Here is a 20,607-nt window from a genome sequence, read left to right on the forward strand (position 1 = left end):
CTTCTTACACATACAAAAAACTAATATTTACTTTTCCTTAAACTAGATCAGATTTTTTCTAGCATACCTTCTGTCATCTCCATAATTTAATTCCTTACCATCAACCACCTCCAAAAGCGTCTAAAATGAATTTAGTGTAGCAAAGTTAATTGAACTAACTAAAAGTCAATCTAGAGGCATGAATTCCTCAAATAATTTTAGCAAAAAACCAACTCCACGTATTTGAACTGAGAAGATTTTGGTTTCCTGCTTCAAAAAGGTAGATTCCATATTTCCACCAGACTGATATACCTTTCACCTACTTCATATATCTTTTATTCTGTCTTAACATTTATTGCCACAGAAGTATGCATTATTATCCTGTATTTACAGTACATGAATGGTGGAAAGTAAGTTAAAAATAGTGAGTCATCAAGACACCAACCTTGTGGGCAAGGTGCAGCAGCCATCAGCTGTCAGCCTGACTTGCGTTTCATAGCTATCCAGGGGGCAAACGACTTGTTGAACAGGAGGACATTCGACTGTGCTGCAATCCACACTGAACACTGTGGAGGAAGGGAAAAAGAAAATTCCTTTTACTCATGCTTTAGAAGCTTTTTGCAAATTACTTCCTCATAAGCAACCACTTATGCATCAGCCTTTTAAGTCAGAAAAATTATCTAATGACTACATGCTTGCTAGGTAACATTACAAAAAGATTTCCTTTCTCTTTAAGTTTCACTTTTTCAAATTACTGACTCAGGAAGCAAAGTTAGACAGGCAACCTTAAACAATCGTTCCACCTGTGAAAAATATTAGTTACTAGAAACATACTAACTTACTGAGAATATATCTTCCCTATCGCTTTTTCAATAGTAAACAAATCATTGTTTATTTCTTTTTCCTAATTAAAGTATGTCGAAACAGTAAAATACTTGGGAAACAGGAAATTAAAAAACCCTCAGAGATACAGTATGGATTAATGTCTTGTCTGGGTTGAAGATGCAATGCAAATTATCCAATCTTTCTGGGTTAATGAGATGAAGAATTCTGCTTAACAAGAAAGACTGACCAACAGTTTTTAGAAAGCAACAAATGCTTAGAAATGCAGAATATCAAAATAATCAGTCTGAATACACATTTAATCCTATGTGTCATACTCCGGAAAGCTGAAACATATTTATCTTATTTGGTCCTAAATTTTCCATGTTAACAAATAAAATCAGCTCAGGTATTACCTATTTGCTATCCCTTATCATAATTATACTAAGAAAGTACAGAATAAAACATGATTCCCTCTTTAAGACATGAGTTACCTTCCAACTAAGCAAACAGGATGAACAGAGTTTTATCAGACTGAAAATTTTACAGTACAATATCCCTGATTACTGACTAAAATTCACTTCAGTATTGACACTATTACAGCTGCTTACTAAAGTACTAAAGCAGTTTGACAATGCTAGACCACACTTCTTGCAAGGGCTGATAACCTTCAAAGAAGTCCTATTTTCCCTCTTCTTGTCCTGCATTATTTAAGTTTCATCCTCAGTGGTACACAGCAATAACAACTGAATCAGTAATAATGAGACATGAGTCTCAGAATTACATCCACTCAGCATGTCTCCATTCCAGTGGGCACAGTGTGATAGTAAATGGCTCAGCAACACTGAAAAGCATCCCAGTCTTTATTGAAAAAAAAATACAAACTAAATAAAAATTACAAACCTACCCCAAATCAAGAGCATTCAAACAATTTTTTCTTCATTATTACATTATTAGATTAATCATGAAACAGCTGAGGTAGGATAGGATCTGTTGGAAGCTCCCAAGCCAGCCACACAGACCTGGCTGCTCAGGACTGTGCCTGAGTGGCTTTTCAGTATCTCCATGAATGGAGATACCTCTCTGGGCCATCTGTGCCAGTTCTTCATCACACTCACGACAAAAAAAGTGACACCTGATGTTCAGAGGAAACCTCCTGTGTTTCAGTTTGCATCCCTTGCCTCTCTGGTCCTATCACTGGGCACCACTGAAAAGAACCTGGCTCTTTTTTTTACACCCCCTTCAGGCATTCATATGCATTGACGAGATCTCCCCTGAGCCTTCTATTCTTCAGGTGGCACAGCTCAAGCTCTCTCATACTTTCCTTACAGCAAAGGGATGAAGACAGCTAAGAGATGAAAAAAAGTTCCTGTTCTCTTTCAGATTTAAACGGGTTTCTCAAACTGGAGAAAGTATTGAGACAAACTTTTGGATAAACTGAAAATATTGTAAGGTTACAGAACAGCCTATAATTGGATTCTTCATTGCTCAAAAAGATGTCTCCCAGATAATGTGCACTGCTGTCCTAAAAAATAAGACTGTAAATATTTGCTCTATCAGCTTTCTTTTCACATCTTTCTTTGATTCCAGTAATTATCACATTTACATATGATGAACAGATTTATTATAAGCTATTATATGTTTTAATGAAAGCTATAAAAATTATTTTTGCCTATTCTATGTATTTTCAAGAACTCAAACATGTCACAATTTCCTAACAGTGAAGACGCACCCAATAAACCTTTGCTTACAAGTCTTCAAGAGCTTTCGCCTGCACTGAATTTGTATACAGTAGCATCTGTGAGTGACCAATTTCTCTACAAGAACATAGCACAAACCCTGCCACAGTTGCAGACCCTGACATATCTGCAGTGATGTGATACCTCCTTTGTAGGCTACAAAAGTCAAGGTCTCTGATCATGAAACCACTAATACCTAGGTGAAAATAACTTTGTAGTAGAATATGTTAACCCAGCATATTAATTTTCACCCTGACATATTATGGTGGCTTTTCAACTAATACAATATACACAATCTAAGTAACTACCTATGCATCTAAATGGTCCAGCAGCAAGCCAGTATCTGCATCTCTAATGCAACACAGTGGCTCAGCACAGCTAAGACTCTAGAAGGCACCGCTAAGTCGTATCACATAATATCCTTTCAGTTCAGATGCATTTCAGCTGGTTCCTCATGAATAATGCAACACAACTACACGTGGTAATAGTAATTACACTTTCTGTTCTGGAAGAAGTAAAAAGGAAGCACGAACGTATCTCTCCATGACAAGGCATCATCCTTTTTACATTCCTTAACACTTCAGAACATATTACATACAACCAGAACAGATGGTATTCCTGGACTTTCAATGCCCTGTATCACTGAATCACTCCTCTAGCTCCCCTATCCTAAGTATTTCCAACATAGACTCCTATATTTTCTGATCTTTTTTTTCCTCTCCCTCACCACCAAACTTTTAAGTTTGTCCAATTCAAAGCCATTTCTAAAGCTCCATTAGAAAGGAATCTGTAATTCTTCCTCACTCACTTCCTCCAGTCCTTTCCCACTCATATCTCAATTTTTCTCAACATCCGCTTCTAACAAAGCATCCAGTAAGACAATGCATGCACTATTCCTGCAATCAACAGGAAATAAAAATTATGATGGAATTCTATTTCAGCTATGTATAAAAACTTGATTTTGCTGACTCTTGAGCTTAGTGCACGACTGTAAAAGTTGTAGATCTGATTTTCAATGCTGAAGCTGTACCAGGGTGGAGCACAAGTTACTTCCCTGTGCATCATTACACACTACCCACTAAATTTTGCTGCTGATCTTGGAGTTTCCATCAAGACCTGACTGTACAGAATTCCCCAAAGTAGTAAGCCAAACTATTATTATATTTTCTTTACAACTATGTTTAAACCAATATTCGGTACCAGAAAAAAAAAAAAGAGTCATTTTCAGGCAATGCTGGAGGTGAGTGAATGAAAGCTGTGCCAGAAAGACTGCTAGGAGAATGACAAATAAGTGGTCTTTTCAACATGGGTTACATCTAGCATGACAGACATTTCCCAATGCTTTCCCAAGGATGTCAGAAACTAAAAGATGACACTCCCATTGCACTATATACAACAACAAAAGTTATCAATAATGGTACAACAAATATCTGTTGGACAACTGCCAAAGAAAACTATTTAGCTTGCTTTATTCACAAGTGGTGGCTAGAGTTCCTAACACCACTTCAGCAAAACACATTCTAATTTAGATTTTAACTCAATCTTTAAATAAACAAACATGATTTAAAGAAGACCATTGTTCTAAGTGGTTTAGCTTCTTAGTCAATGAGGGGCAAATACTTCCACAAATCTTGTTTTGGATAATTTGTACTTTGACTGTTAACACATTATGCAGCTCCATTTGAGATTGCTCTTTCAAACTATTTTTGAAAAAAAAAAAATTTGGTTTTGGAAACACATTTTAAGAACTGTAATTCCCAGCTTAAAACTAAAATCAATGCACATTCAATAAATTCACTGCTCACGAATGCACAGCTATGAATAGCTTGTAGGAATAAAGGAGGTTATTTATGGCACCAGACCAGTGTTATCTCACCTCTGAGCTTTGTAATTGCAGCAAAACAATAAGCATGATATACTTGCTCTCGCCAGGTACCAAAATTGTGACAAGATGCTTGATGCAGCAACAGGTAAGAACATTTAAGACAAAATAATCTGGAGATAAACAGACAAGTAAGACTAAGCTACTAAGTTTCTTCACTGTTCATTTTAACTGAATAGCAATGCTTTAATTTTATTCCTAAAGCAAAAGAGGCAGGAGAGGAAGTGACTCTCAAAACGAAAAATTTTATTTTTATTCTAGCGTTTAGTGTTAAAGAAACACTTTCTATTTTCCTTTCAGTAATTCAGTTGCCAATCACAGCATTTGAGCATACGCAGTTCTCGGCAGAAGGCTCCCAACTCAAATGTCACAGTAAACTAGAGAGCAGTGATACCTTATTTAAGGAACAGAAATAAACACAATTTATGGTTTAATTGCGCAAGCACTTGATCTTGGCATAAGGCAGCACTGCTGTCACAGGAAGCAGTCCTCCTAGCTTCTGGCAATTTGTTTCCACCAGAAAGCCCTTGATGGTGCAAAACCCCTATTGAGGCTCTTTAGGCAGACACAGGGGTGCAGGAAGAGTGTTCTGATAGCAGTACTCACAGAACTCAAGTTTTTAGGCTGTGGCAAGAAATAGAAAACATTTTTCTCTGTTCAATATGTAAATTCCATGGACTTGCTGACATACTCAGTAAAACTGGTGACATCAGCCCCAGGAGAAACTCTGCATGAACACCATCCTACCTGTCCACTATCCCATTTTCCCCCTCTAGTAATATAGCATTAAAACCAGAGAAAACACAAAACAGAGCACCCCTAGTTCAGTTCCTCTCCAACTCTTCTTTCCTACAGTTCTTCAGGTTATCAAGTTCCTGGAGTCTGTGGAAGACAACTCGCTAACTCAATGGGTAAATCAGCCCACCAGAGGAGGTGCTCTGCTGGACCTGGTGTTTGAAAACAAAGGACTGCTGAGGGATGTGGTGGTCAGTGGACATCTTGGACATAGTGACTATGAAATGATGAAGTTTTCAACAGTGGATTATGTACTGAGGGCCAGCAGCAGAACTTCCAGCTTGGACTTCTGGCAGTCAGACTTTGCCTTGTTTAGGACTGTGATTGATGGAGTCCCTTGGGAGTCAGTACTGAAGGGTAAAGCAGCACAGGAAAGTTGGGAGTGTTTGAAAAAAGAACTGTTAAACATTCAGGAGGAAACTGTCCCTATGTGTAGGAAGCCAAGTTGTCAAGGGAAAAAACCAGCCTTGTGGAACAAAGAACTTAGGCTGGAGCTTGGGAGAGAAAAAAAGAAAAAGTGTATCGTCTCTGGAAGGAGGGTCAGGAAAGTTGGGCAGACTACAACAATGCTGACAGGTCATGTAGGGAGAAGATTAGGAGGGCTAAAGCCCAGAAGGAATTTGATTTAGACATTAAAGTCAAGGACAACAAAAAAAGTTTTTAGAAATACACTGGGAGCAAAAGGAGGGTCAAGGAGGGTGTTGATCACTTGATAAATGCAGAATGTAGTACAGTGACAGGGAACGTGGATAAGGCACAGGTACTTAATGCCTTCTTTGCCTCCGTCTTTAATGTCAACACTGGTTGTCCTCAGGATATCCAGCTCTTAGAGCTGGAAGTTGGTGATGGGGAGATGAGTGAAAACTCTGTAATCCAGGGGGAGATGGTTAATCACTTGCTATGTCAGCTGGATGCTCACAAATCCATAGGTCCTGATGAGATCCACCCTAGGGTAATGAGGGAACTGTCTAAAGGACTTGCTAAACCACTGACAATCATCTACCAACAGTTCTGGATAACTGGAGAAGTTCCGGCTAACTGGAAATTAGCAAGTGTGACACCCATCTATAAGAAGGATCAGAAAGAGGATCTGGGGAACTACAGACCTGCAAGCCAACCTCATCTCCTATGACAAAGTGACCCACTTAGTGGATGAAGGAAAGGCTGTGGATGTGATCTATCTGAATTCCAGTAAGGCGTTTGACAGTCTCCCACAGCATACTGTTAAAAAACTGGCTGCTCATGGATAGGATGGGTGGACTCTCTGATGGGTAAAAATCTGGTTGGATGGCCAGGCCCAGAGAGCTGTGGATAACATAGCTCAATCCAATTGGTGGCTGGACACTAGTGGTGTTCCCCAGGGCTCAGTACTGGGGCCAGTCCTGTTTAATATCTGTATTGATGATCTGGACATGAGGATCGAGTGCACCCCTCAGTAAATTTGCAAACAGCACTAAGTTGAGTGGGAGTGTTGATCTGCCTGAGTGTAGGAAAGCTCTACAGAGAGACCTGGACTGACTTGATCAGTGAGCTGAGGACAACTGCATGAGGCTCAATAAGGAGAAGTGTTGGGTCCTGCACCTAGGACACAAAAACTCCATGCAGCACTACAGGCTGGGGGAAGACTGGCTTGACAGTTGTTCATCAAAAAAGATGTGGGAGTGCTGGTGGACAGTCTACTCAACGTGACCCATCAGTATGCACAGGTGGCCAGGAAGGCCAATGGCATCTTGGCCTATATCACTAACAGTCTGGCCAGCAGGACTAGGGAAGCAATCATCCCCCTGTACTCAGCATTGGTGAGGCCACACCTCGAGTACTGTGCTCAGTTTTGGACCCCTCACTTGAAAAAGGACATTCTGGTGCTGGAGCGAGTTCGGTGAAGGTCTAGAACACGTCATACCAGGAAGGGTTGAGGAAGTTGGGTTTGTTTAGTCTTAAGAAGAGGCAGCTCAGGGGGGACCTCATTGTTCTCTACAACTGACTGAAAGGAGGTTGTAGAGAGGTAGGGGATGGTCTATTCTGCCATGCCTGCAGTGAGAAAGGGAGGCAACGGTCATAAACTGAGACAGGGTGGATTCAAATTAGATGGTAGGAAAAAATGTTTCACCGTTAGGGTGATCAGGCACTGGAATGGGTTGCCCAAGGAGGTGGTGGAGTCACCACCCCTGGAAGTGTTGAAGAGGCATCTGGATCTGGTGCTGGAGAATATGGTTTAGGGGTTACAGTGGAGTGGCAGGTTAATGGTTGGACTTCATGATCTTAGAAGACTCCTCTAATGCTGATGATTCTGTGATTCCAAGTCGAACTCTGAAGACATAAGGTTTATTACCACACCTCTCAACTTCTAACGCCCATTTACAATGATCTACACTTCCATTAAATCTCATTAGTTTTCTTCCCCAATTTCTTCAAAGCCTCTGCTTTTCTACCCTCCTAATTATCTTCATTTCTCCAGTTTCATGTACCTTCACCTATAAAACCCCCTACAGCAAAAAATACAAACTGTTTCAGAAGATAACATACACACAGTTAAATAAATTCACTAATGTGATAAAGAACATATTCAATTTGAAGATTCTGTAATACTAGCAAGTGCAAATAGCCTTCAAGAAGTAATCTCCACAGGTAAGTCTGGATGGAGTTATTTGCAAACTACAAGATGAGAATTTAAATAACAGTTGGGAAGACATCATCAGAGCTAACATTTATTTTGAAAAAGATAAATAATCCCAAATCACCAAGACAAAATTCATTGAAGGCATAAGTGAAGTACATATATGAAGAATTCAAATACACAAACACAGTGGTTCAGTAGCAGTCATGCTACAGAAAGATACTGGGACCACAGCATTTCACCAGCTAGAAATAAATCTTGTAAAACAGTTAGCTCTTATTTAGAATTTTGCATGAAAGACAGAAATCAATTATTCTGCAGTATTTAGTGCTGGTGAAGACTCTCCCAAAATATTAGACTGCTTTTGGATACCACATTTTAAAGACACATGGATAAAATGAAAAAAACCCAAACAAGTAGAAGGGAAACATAACAAGGGTGGAGTCCAAAGAAGATATGTCATAAGAAATTAGCTAATTCTAGATGAAAGAAGCCCAAGACTGTCAAAAATGACAAAAATTATAGTAAAGACTTATTCACCACTACTCAGGACAGGAAACAAAAAAGTTTGCTTAAACTTCCACATGGTCAGATTTGCATCAGATATTACAAAAAACACCAGGAGAAGCACTGGAATATACAAAGACTGTGCAATCTTCTGTGGAAGATGTAAGAAAATGTTAAACAAGAATAGAAAAGGCATAGTTTAAGCATACTTGAACCTATCTCCATACAAGGTTTTGGATTATACCATTTTATATGCCTACTGTTTTTATTATTTATCTTTACAAAGGCCTGGATCAAAGAGTGAATTGTCTCTTCCACTTCAATTGGAATAATAAGTCACAATAAAGGGTGATTCGTGTTCTCATGAAATGGAAGATAGATAAAGACTGAAGATGTTGCAAAGTTTTTCAATATGCTCCTCCATAATCCTTTTGCTCTCCAGACTTTGTTATCATTTGATAACCTAAAGAAATCTTAAAACAGAAATAATAATTTCTTGTCCATGCACAATGTATCCCTGCTATGAAAAACATTTGTATAATCCTACCAGGATATAAAGTATATTCACAGAAACACAACATTCTTACTTGGTGACTTTTCCTTTGCTGCTCAGTTTAAATTAATGACTAAAGAAAAAAGTAGAATTTATCATCATAATTTGTATCTTTATTTTTAATGGCTTTTGCCCACATAATTTTAATTTTAGAGAAGAATCACAAGAATTTATAGGCTATATAGGCTTCATTAGATGCAATTTACAGATTATTGTGCTTTTCAGACAGGGAAAAAAAATTATGTTGACTTTTACCTGGTTTGCATTCATAGAGATCGCAGCACTCCCCTGGCTTTCCAGATGCCTTAGAAACCAATATATTCAAATAGCCAGGTTGGCAAACCTTCCTCAAGCAGCCTGCAGGATTACACACGCAACGGCTCGGCAGTGGACAGCATTCACCAGGAGGAGCATAGCCTTCAATCAAGATGGAATCTTCTGGACAGCGAGGTGAAAACTGGACTTCACAGCGGGCCTTGGAGCAATCAGGTTTCTCTTCTGAAAGGGAGACAAACATCAGCATGCCACATGTGTCAGTAGAACACCGTACTGAAGCTGCAAAAATGAACTCAGATAAAGCTCTCTTTCTTATCCCTCCCCCACAAAACAATAAAAAAGAAACTGCTACTGCTGAACTGATTAGCAAAAATTATGGAATATGCCTGAAAAACTAGGTATTTTCAAGACAGCAGGTGTCTTATTAAATATCTTACAAAAATTCTAGTTTGTGCAATGTGAGTGACTGCTGAACACACACAGCCTCAAGAAGAGCTGTGAAGCTAAACATGTTGCCAAGGCATTAAGAAACAACTTGTCATATCGTGTCAGCCCTGATGTTCACACTTATACCTTCAGTTTCCCAAGACTTTTCATTATGAGCAACTGATTTTAATTGACTGATTTATTCACCTGAACTGAGCTTTCACATATTAAAAAGCTGGTTAAAAGTTCAACAGCTAACATAGTTGGAGTGTCTATACATCAGGAGAAAAGGATTTTTCTGTACAGACTCCCAGTGTTCACATTACAAGTGATGTTCCCACATACGTCATAAGCCTGAATCCTAAAACAGAAGAGGTTTGACTAGAGTGATGATGAAGTTTGACAATGACCGTCATGGACCCCTTCCAACTCAGGATATTCTATGATTCCTTCATGTACAAGCACTTTATATTTTTTCTTACAAGCAACTAAGATTACTGACTTAAATATGCTACTACATAGCATCATAACTCTTTTCTTACAGTTAAAAATCCCACTATTTCCACTGATCTTTAAAACAGCCTTGATTAGATATGTTCTTCGCCTAGAATTTTAAATAATGTTTGTAAAACCAATGGGGTTTTTTTAAACCTACTCTTATGTTTAGGTTCTTATCTGCTTTATTAAACACATTGTTCAGACTGAACATTACTGGTTACAAAGGTTCACTGCAGTAAGTTGTATAAATAATAGATTATATACTAGTTTCAGTATTTTATCGATAGTGTTTAGTTTATGGATACAATAAAAGGTTTGACAGCTTTTAAAATATGTTTTCACTGCATGTTGTTCAACATGCACAGAGAAGTGATAGAACTGCTGCAGTAGCAGCCCTTGGATAGACTCTTGATAGACCACTTGTACTCATAACAGACGCTGAAATTCACGCTATTCACTTTATCTGCTCTAGCATTATGCATCCAAAGGTCTTCTGATTTCTATGACTAACCAATAATCCCATCCTCATGCAGTCTCTCTCGTGAAAAGACTTTGTATTACACATATTTTAAAAAGTTTGCCTACTATTTTTTACTTGGCTGCATTTACATACATACATGTATCTATACAATTGGTCAAATACAACAAAAACTGTGTTTGACCAATTTGACAGACTTTCAGAAAGGCAAGGTTTGTTAGAAACGCTGTTGGTATTCAGACTACTCAGGACTCTAGATATATCTGTTTTGAAGATCAGTGCAAAGTCAACTGTGGGAGTTGGTAAGATCACCTAGCAAAAATATGAAAACAAGGATATGTCACTATCAAATGTAAGATGCATCACAAACAACAGAAGAGACATATAAAATAGAGAACCATGACAAGTATTTTTACTTGAACTGTTCACTCAGTGTTTCACAGTTATTATCTTCAATAGTCTTTTCCATGTTAGAGTACTGTGTTCAATGTAGTTAACAGCAACAGAATGCAATAGAACTCAAAACCAGCATCACTTTCAGAGGAAATGGTTGAAAGTTAAACATGTATTTGCAAGGTGCTGGTTATGTTTAATACCAGGTAACATAACACCAGCAGATATTTAGAAGCCAAACTAAAGGGTTTCTTCTTAATTCAGTATCACTGTTATTTTCGTACATCATAGTTTTGAAAAATAAACAAAGAAAACCCTACTAATAACTCCCTACGAATACTCATGCAAATATTGTGCTTCCAACTTACATCTCAAAATATGTACATATTGAAACATTCCCTTCCCAGTATAAAAATGCAACTGAGTAATGGGAATGTCAAATATATTAACCCAAGCTGGATCAGCCAACAAGCAACTATCCTTCAGCTTCCCAGCCCACAGCAGAGCCAAAGGCAGGTAAAGAAACTTTCTGCAGACCATGTCATGATTCGGTTCTTGATTTAGATGTCATTTCCCATTATAGAAAGGAGCTACTGGGTAAAATGATAGGTGATCAGCAATATACAAAGTCTTTTCTTGTAGAGTCCCTACTTCACACTTTTGAAAATAATCTTTATCTAAAACAAAAATTCAACAGCTCCAGGTGCAGCATTACTAGATGTTAGTTAAACCTTTAATCAGCTAGCATCATACTAGCATAACTGCATCCTGAGCCCAGAACTCACTGCAATATAAGAGGTGGGAGTTGTATTTTACTGCAGTTCAATAAAAGCTGATGAAGGCTCCTCATTTTGATACCAAGCTTGAGTAAAATACATTACTTTTAAGCAACCATTCAGAAAAGTTTCAAGATTTTTCTTCTTGTTATCTCAGCAAATGGCAAAACCTTCTCTACCCACAGGGATTCATTACACTAAACTTGTTTACTTTTTCATTAGTTCATTTGAAGAAGGCATCAAAATTTAATCTGTTCTCAAAATAAATTACAGACATTAATACAGCCATAAATGTCACTGCTTTAGCAGGATTCCTGACTTAATTCCATTACACACAGCTATTTAAGATTTCATCAAACAAGAAGAATCCTTTAATAGCTTTTTTTCCTTTATTAACAAACAGTTCTAGCCCTTATAAAAGGAAGACATAAGAAAAGATGCAAGAACAGAACAATTAAAATACACCAACAGCCTCAAAAGACAGAAAGGCAGGATAATGCTAAGGTGCATTTCACAAAAAACAACTGTGAAGTATTTCTGCTACTTTATCCCTTTTATACACCAAACAGACTATTTTCAAACAAGTTCTCAATAGACCAAAGTGGATTTACAACAGTAGCCTAATGCCTCTCTGTCAAATAGACACACACACCATGAAGCACTGACCTGTCTCCTCGATGTTTCAAGCTACTGTCTATTACACAAATCAGGATCTTCCTAACCAACATCCTCAAAGTCAAACAAGGCATCAGGACTTAAACTCCCTTTTATTACCTTTATTTTGATAATTAATAGAATACAAACAAATACGATGTGTGCCCTGGAACAGGAGAACTTCATTTTTTCAAAGCAATGTATCGACCCTGAAAACTTAGACTTTTGATGAAAGACAGCTAAAAAATAAATTAGTACAGCAAACATACATATATTCCTGGAAAATGAGGCATTTTAACACACAGATTACACAGCATGAAGATACATGTGTCACATTCTGCTCATCCATACTGCAGATCCCTTCACAAGTACAGTTTCATACAACTCTAACTGTACGTAAGGACAGTAAAACTGTTAGAGCAGATGTCTGATTTTGCAACTAAGAGGTTGCACTCAGGATGCTTGCCACAATAATTACAATTCATTTTTATAAAATGAATTCTACCTCTACCCTTGAAGCAGCCGATAGGTCTCATTTAGTAAGTCCACTGTTGTAGAAAGGCAAGAAATTGCTTATACAACTCACCAATTAATTTAAAGAAGTGAGGAGTTGTATACACTTTTGCTACTTGATTTTCACAGATTCAGAGAGTTAATCACAGAATCCCAGAATGGCTAAGGTTGGAAGGGACCATGGTCAGTCCCTGCTCAAATAGGGTCATCCTAGAGCACATTGCACAGCACTGTGCAATACCTCTTTGGGCAATCTGTTCCAGTGCTGTCACCTGCACAGGAAGTTCTCCCTCATATTCAGATAGATTTTTATGCACATCAGTTTCTGCTCATTGTCTCTTGCCCTATTGATCCACACCACTAAGCAGAGCCTGGCTCCATCCTCTTGAGAGCCTCCTTTCAGATACTTGGAAACACTGATGAGATCTCCTCTCATTTGTCCCTTCTTGAGACTGAACAAACCCAGCTCTCAGCCTACCCTCATATGATAGATCCCCCAGTCCCCTAATCATCTTTGTTGCCCTCTGCTGGACCTGCTCCAGGAGTTCCATGTCTCCCTTGTACTGAGGAGCTCAGAACTGGACACAGCACTCCAGACACAGCCTCGCCAGGGCTAAGTAGAGGGAGAGGGCCATCTCCCTCGGTCTGGGGGAAATGCAGGATATCATTGGCCTCTTGGCCACAAGGGCACACTGTTGGCTTATAGACAGCCTGTTGTTCACTAGGACTCCAAGGCCCTTCTCGACAGAGCTGCTTTCCAGCAGGTTGGCTCCCAGTCTGTACTGGGGAGCTCAGAACTGGACACAGCACTCCAGACACAGCCTCGCCAGGGCTAAGTAGAGGGAGAGGGCCATCTCCCTCGGTCTGGGGGAAATGCAGGATATCATTGGCCTCTTGGCCACAAGGGCACACTGTTGGCTTATAGACAGCCTGTTGTTCACTAGGACTCCAAGGCCCTTCTCGACAGAGCTGCTTTCCAGCAGGTTGGCTCCCAGTCTGTACTGGTGGAGACTTGTTCTTCCCCAGGTGCCAGACCCTGCATTTGCCTTTGTTGAATTTCAGAAGGTTCCTCTCTGCCCATCTCTCCATCCTCTCAAGGTCCTCCTGGAGGGCTGCACACCCCTTCCAGGTACTGGCAACTGCTCCCACATTTGTGTCACCAGTGACCTTGCTGAAGAGGCATCTAGTCCTTTATCCAATTCACTGATGCGTAAGTTAAACAACAGTGGGATCAATATTAAACATTGGTGGACACTACCAGCAACAGGTCTCCAACTAGACCTTGTGTCACTGATACAATCCTCTGGGATCTTCCATTCAGCCAGTTCTCAATCCACCTCACTGTTCACTCATCCAAGTCCACAAAATACTGAGTTTTGCCTATGAGGATTCTGTGAGAGACAGTGTCAAAAGCCTTACTGAAGTCGAGGAAATGGAAAACAACCATACATAACTTTGTCACATTTTAGACTCCTCTTTTTTTAAAAAATGAAACCATTAACAAAGAGAACAATCACTTGTCAAGAATGCATCCATCAAGCTTCTCATAAAAATCTTAACTAATAACCTCCAACCCACTAAGAAAAACTTAGCTGGCTGCCAACACTGCCTTTATGTTCAAAAAAAGCAGCATTTCAAATGGCTACACAAAGAATAGAAAGTATCAGTTAGTTTTCTGATGAGGTTTCTCTGTGGGACACATTCTCTTTATAGCCTTTCATCAAACACCACAGAAGCTGGAAGCATTCTGGTTACCCTCAAATCTCAGCAGCCTGAGCCAACAAAGAATCTGTACATAGATGAAGGAAGAGTCTGGATCAATCAAGCCTTTACAAACTATCTATTCTGAGACAGACAATTTTCTTGAGAAATTCAGAAATATATCTGGAAATACAACATTTTTAATAAACTGAACACAATCCAAACAGGAAAACTGACATTTTGATGAATTCCAAATGAGACTGCTGTCCTTGGAAAAAAACTTAATCCCTACTCTAAAAGGCAGCTCTACAGATCACTTAATATAAACTTCTCCAGTTTACCAATGACAGTGCTGTTTTTAGGTATAAATTACTACTGGTACCAGTTTTGTATTCCAAGGCAAACTATACTTTCTGTAGGCCTGAAGGCTCAGGCTTCCATGCTGTTACTTTGCAAACAGCCTGCAAAAAGAACCTTCTGTCAATGAGCACAAGACCAACACCACACTACAATTAACAAGAATAACTGAATCATCTAAGTTACACTGCATAACTGAAAAATAATAGCTGGTAAGTTATAATGTACTGTGCCCTTCAATATTAAAACAGGGATCATTCACATAAAAAGTCAGGATGCGTCAAAAACATTTCTCATTTTCATCTCAGAAATGCACAGGAAGGTTGAGTATCTCGAAGTCAAGGTATAACAACATACAAATTGACCTTTCATTGCAACCACAGTATATTTCTTATAAAGCACATGAGGGGAGGAGAACAATCTTCAAAAGACAGAATAGTAAGAAGAAATCAAGATATAGGTTTGCCTTTTTTTTCTTTCCATTAACTTTAGAAAGTGTGTCACAAAGCAACATCCATAAAGCCAGAACTTTCAAAAAGTTTTCCCTATCAAAAGCTACTAGGTATTTTAAAAATTAAGCTTCCCATGACTGCACAAAGTTATTATGGGGAAATAGAGGTATAATGGCAAGTTACTAAAGTCTTCACATTGCAACCAACACTTTCTCTGAGAGAAGGCATCTTCTGTACCCTCCTGAAAGGTTTACGCAGTACTCAAACTGGGTACTAGTTAGATACATTTTTATTAAGACAGTCAACGAACATAGAAAGTCTAGATCTTGGGGATTTGGGGTTTGTTTTGTTAAAATAGAGCAGCAACAAAACTGAACCAAACACACACACATACACCTCCTCCCCCCGCAAATCTTTGATAATACCAAAGTAGTACGGAAATACAAATGGCTCCTGAAGAAAAATTAAACACTTTGCTTTCACTTTTGTATCAAATTCTTTTTGTTCATTATATTTGCATGCACTGCTTTGACACGCAGAGAAAGTACATGCCAACCTTACTTAACGAGAAAAGCAGAGCAGTTAAAGCATTGGCTAGCACAGTGAAAAGATCTTAAGGTATAATGTAGTGTGGGAGAAATAGAGAAGAAAAGCCCTGACGACGGTGGGAGGATTTTCTCATTCTTCAGGTGAAATGGAACAGATCCATGCTTCTTGGGAAACATTTCAGGGAGGGATTTTTATCATTTTGTCAAGACTTCATGTGATGCTGTTACTCAGTCACCATAGAAACGAGGACAGAATGTTTTCATCTGAGGAGAAGGCTGAAGGGAACTATCAGAGACTTGGGTCCAAATGCTTCCATTGAGAGATTTAAACTGTTCTACAGCTGCTTCTTTAGAACCAAATTCTTACTACGTACACATATGGATATGCATAAACATATATATACATACACAGAGATAGAGGGAATACTTTTTTTTTCTGCTAGGTCCCTACAAATAATGCAGAATAAGCAGAATTCTGAAGCAGCAATTCATATTTCATTTTTCAAAGCAGTTCAAAATAGAATTATGGGTCATAAAAATGAACATTTTGTATGACTAAGCAAAGCACTGCACTACGGTTGGCCTATATGCTTTGAAGACACGTGTTGTTCAGCTTTGCACTTTTGTTTTACTGCAAACCATTTCTGTGAAATCTAGGCTAAAATATAGTCACTTTTACTGTACAGTCTTACAGTTGTCACTGAAATACATTCCAAACAATAGGCATACTGTACTGTTATACAGTGGCAGGAAGGAAATATTAAAAGGATTAGGGATAAACAAGAAAAATGATTACCCAGCTGAAGCAGTCAGACAGACAGGGATCGATACTGGAATGCAAAATACCCAGAAGGATTTTCAAGAATCAAAAGGGCAGTTATAGTAGATTAAAAAATGAGATTACCTTATACATACAATATGCACAGTACTGTATACGGATGAACTGCTACAAATAAAAAAAGGAACTAGAGCCTGACCTTTTACCTAAAACTGAACTTTATTTAAAATCCATTCTGTTTTCTAAATGAATATTGCTACACTTACCAGCATCCTTGCACTCTCGACTTTATGGACTACACAGTGGGGCAACCTGTTTCACCCCCATTATAGCCTAATTTTCTTGTAATATAATAACAACACCCTGCAACTAACTTGGGTTAAAAAAAGTCACACACAAAAAGACAGCCATAGCTACCAGCGTTACAAAATATGCACTGGCTGGTATACATCGTTGTAACATGGTATTCACTATGGATGTACCAAAGACTTTCCATTTTGAGTACCAAATAATCAGAATCTAGGGTTACACCACTGAAGACAGCCAGATCCAAGAAAGGCAATAATCCCCTTTGGATAGCAAAGCTATTACAACTTTATAATTTCATTTCCTGAATTATTTTCTTTTCCTATACAAAAAAATATGTATTAAAAACAAAGGTGGTAATTCAAAACCAAAAAATCCACACCAGAATTGCAAACAAGCCTGACCCCAAACTGCTGTTTTCCAAAGAAAGAGTTAACAGACTCCATGAGGATCTGTCAGATACCTACATCTAAATGCAAATTCAAGTTCAACAAAACCAGTAATGTTTGTGGTATTAGTTGCATTTGTTAGGCTTTGAAACAGTCAGGGTTTGAAAACTCAAAGGTAGTTTTACTTTTCCTCCATTTAATTCAAAACTGCTTTCAAAGGTTACATATTAGAATTTTTTAATATAAATTAGTAGCTTGACACCAACAAGTTAAACCGAATCAATAATGAGTAACATTAGTTGACAGAATGGTACACAAAGGACATGAGCTCAGCCCACTGCACAGCAGACAGGGGAAGACAGAGCATCCCAAGGATAGGATCCATTTCTATTGCTAACTGCACTACTTTCAATAGCAATAGAGAACCTTTAAACTTCAGTAGTGAAAAGCCTTCAGAAGTTAGGGAGATGAGCAGACAGCTAGCTACCTGTAGTCAGATTTACAGCTGGGTTGCCTCTAATGTAAAAAAAAAAAAATTAAAAATTGTTTTCAATACTGTCATGACTGGAATAGCATTGTACATTGTGATTTTGTTATATAAGAGAGCCTATTATGCTGGATGAATGGTACTACTCCTACTATTGCTCAGTCTTTATATTGGCAAACTAACTGAAATTTCCAAAGAAAGAAAGTATGTAAACTGTAATGAGGTGGTCTCAACTACAGAACCAAGACTTTAAAGAATGCCAAATCATTTTGGAATTAAGCCATTAAGTGAGAACACTAAATTTATAACCGGTACAAACTGCATACACTTCAATGACTTACAAAACTGCACACCATCAATAAATTAACCAAAAGCATAAAGTATTCGATATCACAACAATGTACTCAGCTGCAAACCAAAGGTAATGCTGAATGAGAAACAAAATGATGATAAAACACAAATATTTGGAACAATTCTGCTTCATATAGCTTAAGAAAACAATATAAGCTAGCTGGTATCTGGAGAACATTGAAGGACAGGTACTGCAACAGACACCTTGATGTGACAGGGATAAAGGAATTTGAATTTGAGGACATACCTTACACCTCACAAAGGATGAACACCTCTAGAGGTAGCTCAGGATTTAAGGAGTACCAAATAACATGCTCTACCACATAATCACACCCATAGTAGTACTCTCAAATTACTGTTTGCTTCCTAATCAAAGTCTGAAAACCTAAGCATAATGAGGACCCAGAAAACACTAGCATTTGCAACAAATCCAAACTACAATCAAAATAAATATGTTGTTTTACACAGAATAAGAATTCACATATATATGAACTTAGCAATCGAGATAGAACAGCAAGAAGGGCAATTAGTTTTCTAGAGCTAGATTTAAAAAAGCATCTGAGTTGTATACATTAGCTTAGAAATAAGGAGTCTGATATACAAAGGGACCTAATTTTATTGTTGTTAATGAAATTGAATCAACTCCTGTCTGGCCCTCAGTGTTTTGTTAACAAAAATAAGTTTAAGACAGGTGTTTTCTTCTAGTTCTCTCTGGTCTTTGCTATTGTTAAAAAAACTGCACCAATACCCAAAAAGCCAAGCCCACACTCAGTTAAACAAGGACTTGAAGGCCTTAAGATACTTCTGGCATGTAAACTCCGTTATTCAAACTAGTTTTCCTTTATTTTCAAAGAACCTCTGTCTGTTTCTTACTGGCTTAACCTCTGTATACTTGTTAGCAGCTTAACCACACATTTTTAAAATGCTTTCACAAAAACACTTAAGAGGCATCACATCAGGAAAACCAACCCTGTTCAAGATTTTGTTCTTCTCTTTACTAACCTAAGATACTACACTTGTCAGAAACTACAAAAAGAAGCATAATTTCCTTCTTTCAGGCCAACAGAAAGTGACTACTTCCAATGGTGAAGGCCAATGTCCAAGTGTTTCGAGATATTTTCACAGTCCAGCTGCTATGGTTCATCTCTTGACTTCTCTGCATCAGTTTCTTCAGAAGTTTATCAAAATAACCTTTCTAAATTTAGCATTTGAACACATTACTATCATACAAGATTTTCCATATAGACAGAGATCTTCCTGAATTCTTTATTTTAAAAATCTATTTTTTTAATATTAACATTTCTGTTAAATTTGTCTCCCTAGAATGAATTTTAATACCAACAACTAACTGTTACTTTGCAACTCATCAGACACCAAACCTGCAGCATTATTGAACAAAATTTCTATGCACTACTTAGGGCAACATAAAAATCCTTTACCTATAAGAAATATGACAGCAAAGCAAAAGGGGTCATTATAATTTTAGGGGAAATCTATACTGACATAACAAATTCTTATGCAAAAATTCTCAGTGCCTTGCAGTGGAGAGATTCTACAAACTCTGAACAACATTTCCAATTGCAGAAATAGTTGTCAACATGAAGGAATCTACTAAACAGCTCAGTCCTCCACAAAAGTAGATATGGGTTTTGACCAAATTTATTTTTCCAGAGAAATGACACTTAAAGCTCTAATTAAGAACATTTCACTGAACACAGAGATGGTGGATATTCCACACAAAAGATTATAATTTCTCCAAAGACCAACCTAATAAAATGCCCTATCTGACAGTTCAGATGCAGAATTCAGAAATAAGCTGCATATCAGAAGACTGGGCTGTAAAGGAAGCTAAACCACTCTGGTTCTTATACTGGAGGCAATTTCTCATATGCCATGTAAAATATGGAATAAGTAAATATAACAGGAAATAGGCTTTCTTGACTCCAAAGAACATGTGTGCTAGGAAAAAGAAAATTAAAGAAAGCATTTAAACATCACACAATAAATTCTGTTGAATTCCAAATTCCTGCTTGCGATACCTGTTTGCAGGGCTAGTTGGGATGGCTTTCTGCTTTTTCATAATTATCATTCACACAAGACAAAAAACCCACCAAAATATCTATTGGGAAAAAACAACATCAAAAGACAAAAGGAACTATAAGAAATTTTAATTTTAGGCTAAGATCTAGACACTTTAATCTTGAGAAGACAGCTGCCCTACTGCTTGCACAAAAGTTTTTGAGTACTGATGAGAAAAATAAACAGACAACTGGAAATTTGAGAATCATCTTACTTGTCCTGCTTCCAAACCACAGCAGTATCCAAACCAG

General features: G+C 38.0%; 1 protein-coding gene across 1 annotated transcript in view; it reads right to left on the bottom strand.

Moving 5' to 3' along the window:
- Positions 1-20,607, bottom strand: part of LOC103810945 (cysteine-rich motor neuron 1 protein-like) — a gene marked incomplete at both ends in the record, with an annotated part of 127,715 nt that overhangs the window by 30,942 nt on the left and 76,166 nt on the right. The window contains 2 exons of the mRNA XM_009083877.1: positions 425-545; positions 9,150-9,392. Of these exons, the coding sequence (XP_009082125.1) occupies positions 425-545; positions 9,150-9,392 (364 nt within the window). The remainder of the gene's footprint in view (positions 1-424; positions 546-9,149; positions 9,393-20,607) is intronic.

This window comes from Acanthisitta chloris, unplaced genomic scaffold, assembly GCF_000695815.1.
Source record: "Acanthisitta chloris isolate BGI_N310 unplaced genomic scaffold, ASM69581v1 scaffold6201, whole genome shotgun sequence".
NCBI lineage: Eukaryota > Metazoa > Chordata > Aves > Passeriformes > Acanthisittidae > Acanthisitta > Acanthisitta chloris.